This window comes from Nestor notabilis, unplaced genomic scaffold (assembly GCF_000696875.1).
Source record: "Nestor notabilis isolate BGI_N333 unplaced genomic scaffold, ASM69687v1 scaffold13228, whole genome shotgun sequence".
NCBI lineage: Eukaryota > Metazoa > Chordata > Aves > Psittaciformes > Psittacidae > Nestor > Nestor notabilis.
In genome coordinates this window covers 120,756-137,939 of record NW_009938807.1, presented here as the reverse complement: position 1 = coordinate 137,939, position 17,184 = coordinate 120,756, and the positions used below count along the sequence as shown (strand labels likewise).

General features: G+C 47.6%; 1 protein-coding gene across 1 annotated transcript in view; it reads left to right on the top strand.

Annotated features, from left to right (window-relative positions):
• Nucleotides 1-3,110: 3,110 nt before the first annotated feature.
• MSI2 (musashi RNA-binding protein 2) overlaps nt 3,111-17,184 on the top strand; it is a 105,080-nt gene continuing 91,006 nt past the window's right edge. Inside the window, exon 1 of the mRNA XM_010019538.1 lies at nt 3,111-3,203. Within this exon, the coding sequence (XP_010017840.1) occupies nt 3,111-3,203 (93 nt within the window). The remainder of the gene's footprint in view (nt 3,204-17,184) is intronic.

Here is a 17,184-nt window from a genome sequence, read left to right as displayed (position 1 = left end):
TTTTGTTACAGATGCTGATTTATTTTCTGAGCCAAATGAGAAACTTTGATTTTAAAAAAACCCTCAATTTTTAAAAAGAGAAAGTCTTCAGTTGGCTCAGTTCCTTGTGCCTCTGAGCATTTATCATCTTTTAACATTGATTTCTTCCTAATACCTAATCTCAATCTCTCCTCTGGCAGGTTCAAGCCATTCCCCTTGTCCTGTTCTTACAGGCCCTTGTCCAAAGCCCCTCTGAAGGTTTATTGTAGGCCCTTTAGGCACTGGAGCTGCTCTAAGGTCTCCCCTTAAGGAGCCTTCTCTCCTCCAGGCTGAACCAGCCCAGCAATGTCAGCCTGTCTCCAGAGCAGAGCTGCTTTAAAATCTGTTATTGGTGACTCAGTGCCTGACCTCACAGAAGGTGCAGTAAAATCCCAGACTTAGTGAATCCTTCTGGGTATTTTTAATGGTTTTTGACTGCTTTTCATGTTTGGCCAACGTGTTTGCAAACCTTTAGCATTAGACTGTTTGAGTCTCTGGGCCTGGTGCAGAGCTCTGTAGGAGCTCTGCAGCATTCACCCAGATGAAGCCCTGCCTCATAATTCCCCTGTTGGGCTGAGGAGGGAGGATTTGCAGGTTAGAGCAGGAGTTGGAGGCTTTGTGCTGAGGCTGTACCAGCACAGGCAAGTCAGCAGCAAGCAGCAGTTGCCTGGCATTGGTGCTGGAGACAGCACCGGGGCTTCCAGCGCAAACCGCAGCTCCTCTGCTCTGCTTGGGCTCTCCTGGGCTCCAACCCGAGCTGATCTCGGTGCTGGTCTCACCGCTGGCTGTGGGCAGCCTCATGGCCCCGTGGTGAGATCGCATCCATATGGGGAGAAAGCTGGTTTCCAGCCCCATGAGTGTCTCTTGACCAGGTCTCCTGGGCTCATCGTTGGGTTGGGGGTGAGAAGAGGACTCCATGGTTGAGCCACACGGGGCTGAGCCCATGCTGGGTCTGGGGCACGTTGTTACCTTGTGCTGTGGGTGAAGGGAAGGCAATCCTCCTGTTGAGGCATGTCAGGATGGGAGAACTGCTGAGACTACACGTTACTTGTGTTCTTTTGCTAAGGGGAAGATGTGTAACAAGGCAATCGAACCGTCTCTTCAGGAGAACGCAGATTGTAAAAGCAGGCTTAATTTTGTGCTTCACTTTTGTACCAAAGAGCTGATTTCCGAACCCATTTCCCAGCTCGCAACACATCTCAAGGCATTAAAATGTTGTGAATTTGCTTGTCATTACCAATATTTCCTTTGACTGAAGCTATTGAAACAAAGTAGGGGTTTTTTTCCTTTTTTCCTTAACCTTCAATCTTGCCTCTAAAAGAAGTAGCTCTTTTCTTTCTTTCTTTCTTGGTCAAATATAAAAATGATGATAATTTCAAATATTGCTTTAGAATAATTGCTTTCCTCCCCCTTTTGTATGACAACAGAAGCTTGGCCTGATCTTAAATCAGATGCTGGCAGGCAGAGGGCTCTTGACAGCCCTGAAAAATCCTTTAGTTACAAGTCGGCTTTAGCCAATTCTTTATTTGTAAATGACAATTTTCTACAGAAAAATATATGCTTGGGCTTCAATTTTGGAGCCCAGATTGCGGCCAGGGAAAATAATTGAATTTTTACACTGTTTTTTTCTGTCTTTTCTTCCTAACTTAGGGAAAAAACCTCAAGTAAAGCTCTGTGAAGCACGTTGGGGGCTGATGGAGGGAAATGCCCTCCCTGCTTCATTTGAGCGGCAGTGGAGGCAGGAGTGATGTGATGTTTAATGTGTTCTGCACTGAGAGAATCTGGGCTACTCGGAGGTTTTTGGTGGGGGGCTCAGTGTCACGAAGCCTGGGGGGGGCAGTCTGGGGAGCACCACTGCTCACAGTGGGTCTGATGTGCGTCTGGCCAACTGCTCGGTGGAGTTCCCTTTGCATCGCTTCAGCATGCACTGGTTGTTGTTTAACCAGCCAATTCCTGGTTCTGGAGTTAGGGGGCGTTTTTTGCCTCCAGTCTTTGTAAGTTGGCTTCTGATATACAGGAAACAAACTCAGGTGTTTTACTGCATGAATTTCTTACTGATGTGTGTGTTGGTTTCTTGAGGTAACAGTCAACGTTGTCCTCAAAACGTCTCCATATTGTGGGGTAGGCTGCTAATGGGCTGTCTCCAGTTGTAAGGTCACTGCCTGCTCTAAGCTGGGGCATTTCCTCGCTGTCCAAGTGTATGGGGATGATGTCAACCCCTTCAGAGCATGGTGACAATGTTGTCCTGGATCTGCCTTGATTTAAGGTGGCCCACAAGGGTCAAATGGTTTGAGATCAGCCCATCAAAGGCACCGGCTTCCCCTGGCACCGTTAGGGAACTGGATCCTGCCCATCTCAAAGGGCTTTGGGTTGTGGGTGGTGTGACAGAATGTTCTTTGTAGGGAGTCCAGCATCATCCCTGTTCCTTGTATGGGCTGAACTCAGGCACATGTGGGTCAGCAGGAGGAGCTGGGTGCTCAGCTGGGCTCTTGGGGAACATGAAGGGGTTTCTGATCCAGCCCTGATGGACAGTGGTATCATGAGCATTTCGGGTGGAAGGTGGTTTGTGGCAGCTGGAGGAGCACTGTGTCAGCAGCTCTCGCTGTCTTCCTTGATTGGGTTGTTTGTAAAGTAACTGTGCAAGTTCTTTTTAAACTGATCCATGGAAACTTAATAACACAACTTTTCAGTTTGATGTAATCACCTTTTGTCCACCAAGGAGCACGCACTCTGCCTTTAGGAGGGAAGGGGGGAAAATGGCTTGTCTTCTTTGAGACAGCAGCCATGAGGATACAGCACTTGGACTCCTTCTTCACTTCTATTTGCATTGAGAAGCACAATAAAAACCACTTATTAAAAAAAAATATCCAGGGGCTAAAGTTGTTATTGAGAGGCCATGCTCAGCCATGTCTCATATAAAACCAAAACAAGGCAGAGGGGGGGAAAGTATCTAATCAAATAGAGTCTGAATTGCTTCTGTAAAGAAATATTCCCATTAACTGGGTTAGGGATGGTATCTGAAGACTCTGTTTTCCACATATTGTTTGCAATAATCTGGTTAAACCATGTGCTTGTCTTGTAATTTCTTACAGATGGTCACAAGAACAAAGAAAATATTTGTCGGTGGATTATCGGCTAACACGGTAGTGGAGGACGTGAAGCAATACTTCGAGCAGTTTGGCAAGGTAAGGTCCTGCCCCGGTGAACACGGCGTGGTTTGGATTCTTGTCCTTTGCTTTCCTCCTCCTTTCTTTTTGAAGTGTGTTTTGAGAACAGAAGTGCAGCGAGGTCTGTGCTCAAAGCAGGCCACGTTTGGTGCCTTGCAGTGTAATTTCTTGAAGCCTCTGGAACCGTTTCTGGAATTCCTGTTCTGTTTGTTGCATGTGTGTGTGTGTACAACATTGCCAAGGCTGTTCCATTGAAGAGTCACTGGGAGGTGAATCTGTGTCTGTTCAGGATGGGTTTGACCCTTAGCTGAAGAATTACACAGTTGTCTTCCCCAGAAAATCAGCCTTCTGCTTAGCCCTGCCTGCAGTGGCAAAAGGAGCAGATAGACCTGTTTGAGGGAGCTCTTTAGGTGGTGAAGATGCCTGGAGGAACCAGTGAGTAGCAAGAGTAATGTGGAAGTCACTAGAATATCCATTTCATTTCTTGTTTAAACGTCCTCATGCAAGGTCCTGAGGAAATTTATGTAGGATCCTGACATCATTTAGGAAAAAAAAAAGTATATGCACAGGAGGAATCCTGGCCCTTGCCAGAACAGTCTTTTCTGTGATGGAACAGCTCAAACCCCACAGTCCACGCTGTGGCTGGGGCTTAGTGCCATCAACTTCCATGGAGCTACCTGGACCCCAAGGCGGCTTTGTTGGAGTCCAGCACGGCGAAGAGCTTGTAGAGCACTCTGATCTGAGAGCAGTTCATGGTGCCACCTTCCATGGAGACTCCTGTGAGCCCCGCTGCCCTCCGGGCTCCATACAGCTCGATTCCTGTCTCCCAAGTACACCAGCTGATGGTTTGGGTGCGTGGTTGCATGAAGACACAACAGGATATCCCCAAAGCAAAGCAGCTCCCATTCCTTGTAGTTAGTTTATGTTTCTCTTATCTGCCCCAAAAGCCTTGGTCGGGCAGTACTTTGTTGAGGGCTGAGGGGGTGAGTTTATAAATCATCCCTGTGCTGGATTGATAGTTGTTTTGCAAACCTTTCATTTTATTTGCAATAATAATCTTCGATTCTGGCAGGATGTTTACAGCCTGCTGAGCCTTTTATTAAAGGATTACACGAGCTTTTGGATGTTTCTTCTGTAGTTACTTCTAATTGCAGAACTCTCCTAACCTGTATTTTTGAAGTTAATAATAGTTTCAATAGAAGTGCTTTGCATATTGTCTGGATGCTGCCTTAATATAGTCTTTTTAATTTCACCATCTGGTAGTTTCATGCTTGCAATTTTACAGTCCCTGAGAATGCAGACAACGAGGCTGTGTTTTTCAGGAGTGACTGGTGATTCGGGACACTTCAGTTCTGCCTTCGTGCTCTGCCTTTCCTGAGGTGGCTTAAAAGAGGTTTTCCTTTCCAAGGGCAATGCTTTTGGAAAATCAAGTGTTTTTTCAAGTGTCTTAATTTGAAGGCTTAAAAAAAGGAAGGGCTGAAAATACTTGCACGGGGTGCGATGGAGGCTGGAACCTGTTCCTCTGGCAGCATGTGCTGCTGAGGCTGCGTGGTCCAGTCCTTAGAGCTCAGCTCCTGTAGGACTCGGGCTCACAGGGCTTGGTCCCTGTGATACCAGCTGATCTTTTCCAGTTGCATCCCTGTTTCATGCTTCCCCATCCTAGCTTGTGAGGAGATGAGTCTGGTGAAGTCAGTGATGTTTTGAGGAGAGGTTTCTTGGCTGTATCACTGTGTCTTGACCTTGCATGCAGGTGTTCAAGTTCTGTCTGCTGTGCTTTGCTGTTCATCAGCTGAGAGAGTCTGGGTTGTGGGGTGTTTCAGGTGATTCTCCCCAAGGCTCTGCTGGTGAGGAGATGCAGAGCTGGTTAATGACCCGAGGAACCTGTGGTCCAGCTGAATTAGAAGACTCATTAATGTGCTGCAGTGGGTGTGATGTTGCATTCAGCTGTAATGACCCAGGACTGGCCCTGTGGGGCCTTCTGGGAGCTGCTTCCTTCTCCATTCTCTTCCCCACCTTTCCTTGGCTCCCAGTCTCAGATTGCAAGCTCTTTGTGGCAGGTACTGGTGATCCATCCATGCACTGCTTCGGGGACAAACCTTGCTCTCCAGTCAAGCCATTGCAATGCAGGCAGTGCGTGGTGATGGATTAGCAAGGGTTGCATTTGCTTAGCACCTCCTTAAAATAAGGCAAATTACGTTACCTAATGTGCAGAGGAGCCGCCCATGTTTGATAAGAGCATCTCAGGTGACTTGCTCTTTGAAATGCTGAGCTTATTTAGTGGTGTGGAAAAAATTGCTTACCTACTGCTGCGATTCTTGAAATCCTGTTTGTACTTGCTGCAGAGAAGAACTTTGCAGCCAGGGGAGGTTGTTTTGGTAACTGGATGTAGCTCTCAAAATACACGACGTGTTTAGAACAGCCACCAGCTTTGGGGCTCGCTCCTTTAACTGGAGCTGGCAGGAAAGGACGTGAAGTGTTGAATTGGAAACTGCAGCTTTTTGAAAAGTAAATGCCAGGATCTTTTTTTCCTCCAATAAAAAGAGAAGTGCTTTAATAAACCCTCTTCCCTGACTTCACCAGTGAAAACGCCTGCCCGTGAGAGCACCGAAATTCGTGGTAATGAAAACTCCTGAGACTTTGATTGTGAAGTTTCTGGTAGTCGTTATTATTTCTCCCTGTAAAGCCCAGGATCTGCAGGAGTCCCAGCTTTTCGGGTTTGCACAGACGGGCATCCCTGGCTGCTGTAAACTGCAGAGGAAAACTGGGGAAAATTACTGGAATGAATCATAGAATCATGGCATGGTTTGTGGATGAAGGGACCTTAAAGCTCATCCAGTTCCAGCCCCTGCCACAGGCAGGGACACCTTCCACTAGAGCAGGTTGCTCCAAGCCCCTGTGTCCAACCTGGCCTTGGCTGTCCTGGTACCTAATCCTGGTAGTCTAATGCAGTCGTTTCTGCACTCCTGTGTTGCTTCAGTCAGAGATGTTTCAAACTTTCTGGCAAACAAACTGATCCACTGGCCGTGTTAACCCATCTGCAGCGCTGCCCTTGTGCTGAGTGAAAGGCTGGCTGGTGAGACCAAGTTGGAAGTGAGGAAGTGCAAGAAGTGAGGCGATCCAAAGGGAAGCTTGGTGGGGCTGTGCTTCCCTCTCTGGAGAGGCCCTAGGTTCTGCCTGGAGCCATCAGCAGGTCTGTGGCTTTCTGGAGGTGTAAGCAAATGGTGCTGGATGAGATCAGGACATGTTGGAGCATTTCAGCCTTCTGGTATCATTTAAATAAAAAGAGAAAAAGAAGCAAGAGCCTCTGAAAGCCTCACCCTGACTGTGCCCAGGAGAAGAAAGCCCCAACCGCTAATGAATTGCTCTTCTCAGGACGTGCATGTTCTGCTCCTTTTGAGCTGGAAGGGACTGATGATAAGGGAGTTCTTAGGGTCCATTTTTACTAGGTAATGCTCCCTTTGGAGAGCTCCTGTGAAAGTTGTGCAGGCCTTATTTTGCGACTTGCAATTATACTTCACATGGTGAACTGTGTAATTAGTTTGGAAGACTTATGCCTAGTCATTGGTTTATCCTAATCGGCTTTGGCTTTTCCCAACAACAAAGTGAGCTTATTTTCCTAAGCTGAAACAACTCTGCTCCCTTTGTTCCTCTCTTTTATTGTCTCATTCCTTTCATTCTGTTTTACTGCCAAAGTTTTGTTTCATTAGGCCTACAAGTCATTTCCAATCCAGTGGGCTGCTACAATAAGGCCTTTATAACTCAGCTGCCCTGGTTCCCATGTCCCTTCTGGTCTGGAGCCAGGACTTGCTGTTTGACATGGGATTTTAACCCTTTCGGTGCCCCAGCTGCCAGCACCCCCTTTGTCCCATCGGTGGGGTGCAGGCCGGGATCAGGGTGGGTTGGTGGGACCATGGGATGAGCCCGTGGACCCAAACGGAGGCATGTGGCTGTTAATGGATGCGTGCGCGTGGTTGGGATCCAGGTACAATGTTTGGACCCAATTACCAAAGATCTATTCCGAGTGAAATCCTTCTTACTGGAATGCTGTAATGAGTCTTGGTGGGAACAGCCCTTTGAATGAAAAGGCCACTGTGTCCTTCCAGCTCCTGCTTCCAGCACGATGGGAACAGGGTTGTATTAAAGGTACGTTTCACTTGTCTTGAGCTATTAGATCAGCCCATGTATGACTGGTCTTGTAGAAAAAAGCATGTTTTGTTGTGTGGGAGAGAACCCATTCAGATTGGTACTCTCTTGAACAAGAATGGTGATTTGGAGATGAGATGTGTAAATAGTTCTGTGGATAAACAATATTTTTACATACTGTTATTTCAAACTGCTGCAAGAGCAGTGCTGCTGGTGGTGCCTCCAGCTGCTTTCCTCCTCCTAAAAATCTCAAGCAGGCGCATTTGCTCTACTTTCATTCCTTCACAGCAATCCTAAAGCAATTTTTGGGGAAGGGGGCTGAGGCGTTTGCTTTTTGCTTGGAATTTTCAGATGGAACTGGAACTGAGCAGTGAGCATGAATCCTGTTTTCTGGCTTGCCACGAGCCCCCCAGACAACTTGCAGGCGTGTTTCAATTTTGCTTGGAATATGTCGTGTCCTCAAGAATGGCTTTTAAGATTTGGGAATTCTGAAACAAGACAGGATTTCTGAATTGCCTCTCTGGATCCAAAACATTTTGTACAGTCACTTGTTATTTCCTGTGAGGCGCAAAACAGGCCAGTGGAATAACATCATCTTGCTTCTGGTGATGGGGGGTTTTGCTGTGAAACTGTTGAGCTTTTGAAGGCTTCTTGTTTTCTCACCTCTCCTTCTGTAGCCAGGACTCGCTGTCTAGTGGCAGTTGAGCAAGTGAGAGGAGAGTCACTTCTCAAGCCCCGTCTTTGCTCCAGGCTCAGCTCAGGAAGCTAAAGCTGGAGGCAGCGAGGAGGTTGTGGACGCTTAAGTGTGAGAATGAGAGTTTCCTCCTTTGCTTGTACATCACGACACGCTGTAACACAGACAGCAGCACCAATAAGGACCAGTTTAACCTCTGAAAATAGACTGTTTTGTAATCGGGTCCCTCTGCTTTCTCTGTGCGAGTGTGCTGGAAGGGGAAGGTGTGATCCGCACCGAGGAGCTGAGCCCAGTGGGGTGGGTTTACATAACGTGCTTCCTACGTGCTTTCCTCTGGCAGCTGGGAACATACAAATCAGGAAAACATGGGAGAGGAAACTCCTCCTTGTTTGGCAGAGCTGCCTGGGTGTGAAGGAGTTAATGCGCCCTCCCAGTATTAACCACTCCAGTGGTTTACTTTTCCCTGAGACCTTGAGCATGGCCTCTGAAGATGTTATTACAATGGAGCTGTTAGCATGAGAAAAGGTGGTTTTCTCACCATGGGTTCATTTTGGGGGGATTTGGAAGTCTCAGTGAGCTGGGGCTAAGGCCAGAGTCAGGAATTCTGCTTGTCTGAAAGTGAAAGCTCAGTTAATTTAGCCTTGGCATACAGTTTGAATTGTATTGTTATGTCTCTTGGACATTGATATGTAGATTTAATGGTCAATAGAATACACGGATGGTCTATTCTTAAAGTATTTGCTTTGCAGAAGGGTCGGGTTTTGGTCTGACAAGTTGTTCGCCTTTCACGTTTTTCAGCACTGTATTTGCAGGTTCGGTATTGGTGAATTTGTGACATCTTCTGAAATGGACAGATTTGGACTCTTAGTTATGTTCTAGTCTCTAATAGCCAGAGTTCCCAAAACATTCGTAATACGCAGTAAAATAGAGAATGTGTTGGCATTGTTTTACTGCTGCTAACCTCAGTGTTCCCTCCCAGGGAGATTCGGAGCTCTAGAGCTGGTGTGAAGTGGCTTGTTGCTCATTATAGTCTTTTTTCTATCTACATTACCTGGGTGAACCTTGGGAGAAGCTGCTTCCTTCGAATCACTGCACCTCCTCAAAACAGAGCGAGCAACAGGCAAACACGTCATCGATTGCAGCTTCTGATGGGTTTGGGGTGATGAAAACCAGGGTTTGGGGGGATTGTTCTGTTACAGTGACATGGAGCAGGGTCCGGCCTTGCTCACGCTCCTGGTCTGCCCTTTGCTTGTGCTTTGAAGTGCCACTATGTCTGGATTTGCCTTATTAGAATGTCATGTCCGTGATATTCCAAAGGATAATGAATGTCCCTTTAAATCTTTGCTTTGGTGTGTGACAGAGGCATCTGGGATACAGGGGTCCCTCATGGCCTAAAGCACTTTTATCTGGTCGTGTCTCAGAGAGAAGTCAGTGTTTGCATCCTGCCAGTGCGCAGTGTGGGAGGAAGTCAGCTTTCAGGTGGTCTGTAATAAGACACACGCTTCGTGGAGGTGGTTTCGTTACAAATTACACGTTGGTTTCTACCTGGACTTTATGGGAAGGGGAACTGCTGAGCAGGGTTCGTGGGCACAGAGGCTGTACCAGAGCTCAGCACACGTTTGAACTACGGTTTTATTTCCCTTTCTAATCTGGTTAAATAAAACATGAGGAAGCTTCTGTGCTGCAGTGCTGTAACCCGTGTGAGGAGAGGTAATGGTGGCAAAGCCCCTGAGCGTCTGTCTTCTGCTTCCTACGTGCCACCCACTTGCTGTCTGACTCTGGGCAAGCTGCTTTACCTTGCCTTACATTTCCTTGCTTTTCCTGCGTGGTGAGCTCTGCAGGGCATGGGGAGTGCCGATGTGCCAGCACTCGGGTCACAGTTTGTCACTGTGGGCTCAGGGCAGACAGGCTCAGTCACCCTGGTTGTGGTGTCCGTAGCTGTGGTGGCAGCACATGGGCTGGTTTGGGTCACAGAATCCTGCGCTGGTTTGGGTTGAAAGGACCTGAAAGCTCATCCAGTTCCAACCCATTGCCATGGGCAAGGACACCTTCCACTAGACCGGGTTGCTCGAAGCAATCCGGCTCCTGGGAGCCCTAACAGCCTGCATCCTTTGCTTAAATATACAGATCTTAAGACAACTAGATGAGCTTTAAGGTCCTTTCCAACCCAAACCATTCTGTAACTTCATATTCCAATATATGCTGTGAAATTGCATCACATTCCACTTTGGCACTTGTGAAGTGCAGGCTCCTGGACTCTCCGGAAGGTTCTTTACAAGTGTAGGCACTGCTCCTGACGTCCGTCGGATGATAACCTGCATCCAGGACTTGTGTTCTTTGGGTGGCTCCAGCTGAGGGTGCCAGCTCGTGGAGTTGGGAAAACTCAGGTTTGAACATTGGTTCTCTAAGGAAAAACTAGCAGTGCTTATTTAAACTTTGTGGGGTGCAATTGACACTGCGCTGGATTGCTCACAAATTTGGGGCAGGCTCAGCAGCTAAAGTGAGCTACTTAATCAGTTGGAGAGTGTGTTTAATCATTGTCATCATGCTACATAATGAACACACCAGCACTGAGTGACAGGCTGTGAGATGGGAGGATTTTTTAAAGGCAGCTCTGATTCTGGGCCCTTAAGAAAAGGGGTTTTAAAAGTATCCATGAGGAACCTCACATAAATTGTTCCAAATGTGGAAAAAGGGCACATGTTGCTAGAAGGAGGTGCAGTAACATCTTTTCCATGTGGAAATGAGTGGTACTGGGTTGCCTGTAACCCACTGACCTGGTGCTGTGCAGGGTGGGACCTGGTGGTTCTTGTTTTGGTTGTGTGCTTGGTGTTTTATTTATTCCTATGGTTTTCCACCAGGGTGCTTAAAGTCCACAAGAGCATTTTCAGGCAGTCCTACGTGTCCCTGCTCATGGCAGGGGGGTTGGAACTTGATGATCTTAAGGTCCTTTCCAACGCTAACTATTCTATGATTCTATGTGTATCTCTTTTAGAAGAACTTAGTTGTTTGGGGTTTTTTCTGGGGAAAAAATGTGCCTGGGGCCAATTTTTTTCCTTGGAAAATCAATTTCTGGTGAAAAATGCATGTGTTTTGGTGGCAGTGGAGCAGCAGCCAAGCGTGGTAGCGTGGTCAGCATCAGTCCTGTCAGTAACCCTCCGGTGCTGGGGGATGTGCCAGCCCGGGGAGGGAGAGCTGGAGGGAGTTGTGGTGTGCTGTATGTATTTATATAGATAGAGGCATGTGGTGCAGTATATGTATTTATATAGATAACTTCAGAAATGGGGACAAGGGCAAAGTAGCTCAAATGAAGAGCCAATTAAGATAATCTAAGCAGAATGAGGATTAACTGCCTCTTAATCTGAAGGATACCTAAAATGCATGTGGCCAGTTTAGATCCATCAAATGCTGTCTCTGTCAGGGACGTTCAGAGGGGTTGGGGGTCAGTGGGAATTAACAGTGGTGTTTTCAACTTACTGTCCAGGGCTAAATGTTGTTGAAATAGTGATCTGGGTTCTGCTGGGTCCTGCCAGCAGAATATATCACAAGACACACCTCTTTGCTGTAATGTCATCGCTGTGGAGGTTTGAAGCATTGATGTATTGTAAAGTAATGATTGCTCATGTAGAATGAGTTCATGTTTTGCAGTTTCTCTTTTCACTGTCAAATCTATCAGGGAAAAAGCTGCTGTGTGTTTTCTTCTATAAAATGAGTTGCAGTGCCCATCGTGACCTTTGCTGCAGCTCCAAGGGGACAGGTTGGTCCAGAGGAGCTGGCGAGGTGCGTTCCCGTACCACCGGCTGCTGGTGAAGGTGAGGTTATGTTTGCACCCCTGCTGCAGGACGTGGATTCTGAACCTCAGCCAACACAGGCGTGTACAGGGTTCCACTCTGAGTATCTCCATAGTAAGGCTGGTGTTGGAAGATGGGGTGTGTGGTAAGGCCGCCGCGATGCTCCACTTTGCGGGAGCTGCTGCGCGAGTGCTGACTTTTTGGGGGAAGGTCCCTGTGTTGACTCTATTACTCTGATGAGCGGTTTAGCAAGTTCAGATCGGTGCCATGTTAATTGTCAGGACTGGGAGGGTGGGAGCAGATTTCACCGGGGGCAATGGAAGAGATCCAATGAATTTCCACTCTGTTTCTCTGCTTGGCAAACCAGCACTTACTGTCACTTTGCATAAATAGGTTTATTTCAGAGGGTCAGCCGTCACCACTCCCCCTCTTCGCCTCCCGGCCCACCCTCCCCTGAAGGATAGGAGGCCGACGAGCATTTAATTTCCCCAACAGCAGGTGCTTGTCATCCATCTGAAGATAGCTGCCAACATCTGGTGCAATTGCCTCAGCAAACGCCGTAACAAGGCGGCCTGCAGTTCAAACGCAGAGAGAGCATTGCCTCTTTAATGATAACAAGCTGTTGGCTTCCCCTCGGAGATGAATTCATCTCACAGATGTTTGTCTAGTTTTGGCAATCTTATCACTATGGCTTTGGTGATTATGCTCAACTGGAGACTATTACTATAAAAGAAGTTTGAACTTGTTCCATTTTTGCATTATTTATTTATTTAGCCATTTATTTCTTTGCTTTCTGGATATAATTTGTATCAACAACTGTAATGTTGGTCCCATTACCCAAGTACCCTTACGATTTTGTACTGCATCTGCTGAACAGTAGCTCGCTACTTGACATTCCCCACTGGCAAATGTCTTTCAGCCACACTGACGTTTTTAACATTCCCCATCAACAGCTTTGTGGTTTGAACCCTCTATTTAACGCTACATTTTCTGGGATTATTTGGCTCTCACTCTGTCTCTTCTCTCTAATAACTGCAATACACTTACTATTTCTGCAAAGCAGGAGTCGCCAAAAATGTTCTGGATACTTCCATTTGGAGGGGGCACGCTGGTGACCTTGGCAGGGGTTTGTAATGATAACGTACGACCATCTTCATTGTTGGATCTTGAACGCTTCCAGCCTCAGTGTGGTCGTGTGGAACACGGAGACCTGCAGGCTGAAGCCTTCAGAGCTGCAGTTTGGTTTTCTAACATGCCTGTTTTGTTGTGATCTGTTTGGTTTTTAAGGAGACATTTTCTCCTGAGCATGTGGAATTTAATTCTGGTAAATGGGATTTATTTTTGGAAACATGCTTGTGAATAGGTGACTCATGCCTGAATGAAGATGTGTCGCTGTTGGTGGGGACACCACGGATACAGTTTCTTAGTCTATAAATAGATGTCAGTCCGAGTATTGGTGACATGGTGGTGCTTTGCACTGACTTGTTAACTGCAGAGTGGCTTCTGAGGAGAGTGTTCAGTGTCAGTCCCTCCTGCTGGAGCAATAATTTCTGCTGATGCTTAAGGACTCGACATCAATAACTTTGTAAGATACTGGGAGTACTTTAATTGGCACAGGGAAATCAGAAGTGAGGCACGTTCCCGTGGCACCATCGTGGGGTATGTACTCATAGTGCTGCTCTTCAGAGTAAAGGTGAAAAAAATGAGTTGAGAAGTCTGGGTGCTTGTCAGAGGCCAAGGGTATCACCTGCGTGGTCCTGGATTCAGGCACTCGTGCTTGCTGATGTTATGGGTGCATCACTTCTGCCACTGAGGGAGATGTTCAGCTGAACACTGAGGACTGGAGATCACCACTGTTCTCAAATACTGAAATTAGCAGCTCCTTTTTTCCCCATCACCGATGCTAAACTGGTTCCGTGTTGTTGATGTTTGCTCAACACCATTTACCCACCGACACAGCACATATGGTTTAATGTCTGTCCTTTTTTTCTGCTCCTACTGTAGTTACAGTATTATTAAAAATCCATTAAATTTTGATGTACATCATAAAGTATGTGCTCCCGTGAATGCGAGCGCGGATAATTATTTCTGATGAATAAACCAAAAGGACAAGTATGTAAGAAGTTCATCCTGCAGCTTTCAATTTTCATTATATACATCTCCTTCAGGGGCACTCGGCGTGATGTTGCAGCTGGTTGTTTCTGTGGCCTGGCTCTCCCTAGGGGTGGGTGATGACAATGCAGACTTGAACCAGCACAAGTGCCACAAGTGTGTTTGTGGGCAGATTTGCAGAGAAATGGTTAACCAGGGGAGGTGGCTCTCGGGGAGGGAGAGGATGAGATGAGCACTGCAGCACAACAGCAACTTTCTCCGAGGTTTTGTTCGTTGCATATGGGCTTTGTGGGATCTTGGAAAGTAACCCAATTATTCCTCATTAAGGTAACCCAGAAATCCAGCAGCAAGCAAGGTGTCATTGCTAAAACCCCACCAGGAAGCTAGGCAAGCTCTTCTTGGTTCCCAGGGCCTGACGGAGGCAAGGGAATCATTAAAAATAATGCATTACAGTGTCCATAAAGTTTCATGCAGTATATAACGGTCCGTAGGGGCCTCACCTAGTTTTCCGTATATGATACGTACATAATGGTTACAGCTTCTCATTAACTTGCCCATAACACTGGATACGCTTCTCTTTAACACCCCCTTCAGGCTTCACGTGATGCGCCAAGCGTTTCCTGATAAGCAGGAACCGAAATATTTATCATGCTTGTCTCCTGTCCCCACCGGGAAGAAGTTGTTGGCTCTCTCCTGTCCATTTCATTCCCTTCCCCTGACTGCTCTGGACACGACCCAGCTCTGGCAGGGCCCAGTCCTCTCACTGACAGGATCCCAGGCTTCTGCTCTGGTTTTGAGTCACCCCCAGGTATTTCTTCAGCTTAAGAGTGAGTCTGCACCCAGAGAATTAGTCTTGTACATAAACTCTCGCAGGGCCCTTGGTCTGAGCAGCAGCACGTAGCTTTCAGTTATCCCAAATAAGAAAGCCTAATTATCCCAAGAAGTCCTATAGATAGATCCCACCAAATCCTTTGTACCCGCGGGTTTTTTGCACTCGAGTATTAGTGCTAAAACTACTCAGGACTTGATGGATTCTCCAGGGTGACTTGGTTGCTTTTTGCCCAGGAAAGATGTTTTCCAGGGCTTTGCACTGCTGAGGTGGGAGGTTTAGCTGAGTTTAGATGAGTTAGTACTGGGGGAAGATGATGTTTTGAGCTGTTGTGGCTGTCGGGGGAGTCCAGGGGGAAGGAGCAGAAAGACAGAGTTCTGATTGTGCTGAGGCCACAGTTTAGGAGTCCAGCTTTGCGACGTGGCACTGATTTGCTTTGTTATTTTGGCCTTATTTGGGTTTCCATCCAAAAGCTGGGACCAGCAGCGTGGCCTTCCTACTGCTGCTGTACGTGCAGGCTGCTCCGAGGGGGAGCGAGCGTGTCTGTGTGCAGCACCTTGCCATGACCTTGAGCAAAGTCACCGTGCTGCTGTGATACCAAATGATGACAAATAAATTCACCTTCATACAGTTTAGTCTAGCTGGCTTTGTTCCTTCACCCCCATCCTCCCTGGGAAGGATTTTGTTTGCTTTTCCTGAAATGGAAGAGGCCCTGTTATACATAGGCCTCTTTCAAAAATAAACCTCCAAAAAGGAAAACAAAAGAGAAGGAACAAACCTCAGATGTTGTCTGATAACACAGAGCAGATACGGATCCTGCGTTCAAGGCAACTTGAACCAGAGGTTTGTTTAAGTGTAACCCAGATTCTGACATTTTTGGATGGTTTGAAATTCCTCCTGTAACTTTGGAAAACAGTCAGAAAAGAGAAAGAACTGCAAAACAATTCCAGAAGTAACATGAATTAATCTTTTTGTTATTGTTTCCTTCCCCCCTGCATCATCTTCAGTTAGATTTATGCTCTCGAGTTCACAGAGTCAGTTAAGTGCTATGGAAAAGCTGTATTTCGTTTGACCTTGTGGCTGTATTTTGGCTTTAAGAAAGTAAAAAACACCCAGTAAAGACCAGGCTGTGTCACTTGCAAGCCCAGGAGCAGATTCTCTAGCAGGGAGAATAAACAGGAGCGAGAAAGAGGAAGATGGGAGACCTTGTCTGCTGCCAAGGGGACCCATGGGACCACACTGGCCCACCCCATGGGGCCGGGGCTCCCCTGCACCCAGTGCTCAGGCCCCTGCCAGCTCCACGAGCTGCACTTTGCTGAGCTCATCGAGCTGTTGTATTTATTTACTCTCTGGCCAGTTGAAATGCCTTATTCCTGTTTGAAGCCTGGAAAGCCCTCCTGTCAAATGGACATGAGCTCTTGGTAGCTGGCGACGTGGGAGAGGAGTGAGCTGTGCTGACTGCTGCTGAGATCTGGGTTTATTTACTTGATGGGCTCTTGAGGCTGTGATGGCTCCAGAGGAGCCCATCGTGTCAGGAGGAAGGAGCTGCAGAGATTAAACACCAGCGAATGTGAAAGCAAGTGAATCAACACAGACACCACCCCATGGCCGTGCCTCCCGTCAGTGTCACCTCATCTGCTGGTGCTGCGGGGTCCCCGGTGCCACCCCAGTACATGTGCAGGGGAGAGTGTCCTCTTGCTGTGACCTGGGGTCCTGGGGCCGGGCTCAGTCTGCAGGAGGAGCTGATGGGGAGAGAGAAGGGGGCTCACGCATTTCTTGTAGTGAAGAGTTCAGCTTCTTTTCCTGCAGGTGGACTAATGTGTGTTGGATTCTTAACAGTAAAGCAAGAATGAGCAATTAGAATCACAGCTGAAGGAAAGGTGCCCTCTCCTTGGCTGCTGTGTGATGGTCCAGAGCACACCACGGAGCACAGCTGACTCCTCTTGGTCAGCCGGGGAGGCCCACGTACCCCGCCAGGCTTCCTGGTGGCGGTGGCAGAGTGGTCACCACAACCCCAGCGCTTCCCTTGCTGAACATGGAGCTCGGGAACACACAGGCGAGCGCTGGGACCCTGCCACTGGCTGGGTCACACGTGGGAGTGCTCGGGTCACTGCAGTCACGTTGGGTGGCTTCATGCTGCCCGACACAGGGCGTGAGGCTTCCTGCCTGGCTCAGCTGGAGACCGGCCCCTTGGAGCGCCACGGGCTTAAATACCTTCAGTGGCATCAGCAGATGCATCTTTAGCAGTTTGTGGCTGCATTTCTGAAGTAAATAAGTAGTAAATGGTGGCTGCTCCCACCCCCAAAGGGCTGAGGAGGATAAGTGAAAACCTCTGTAATGTCAGACCTACACCTTGCTCATCAGTAATTAGGGTACAGGCTCCTGGAGGAAAATGCTTTGTGCTTTGTTGACTCATAGGTCGTATTTTCC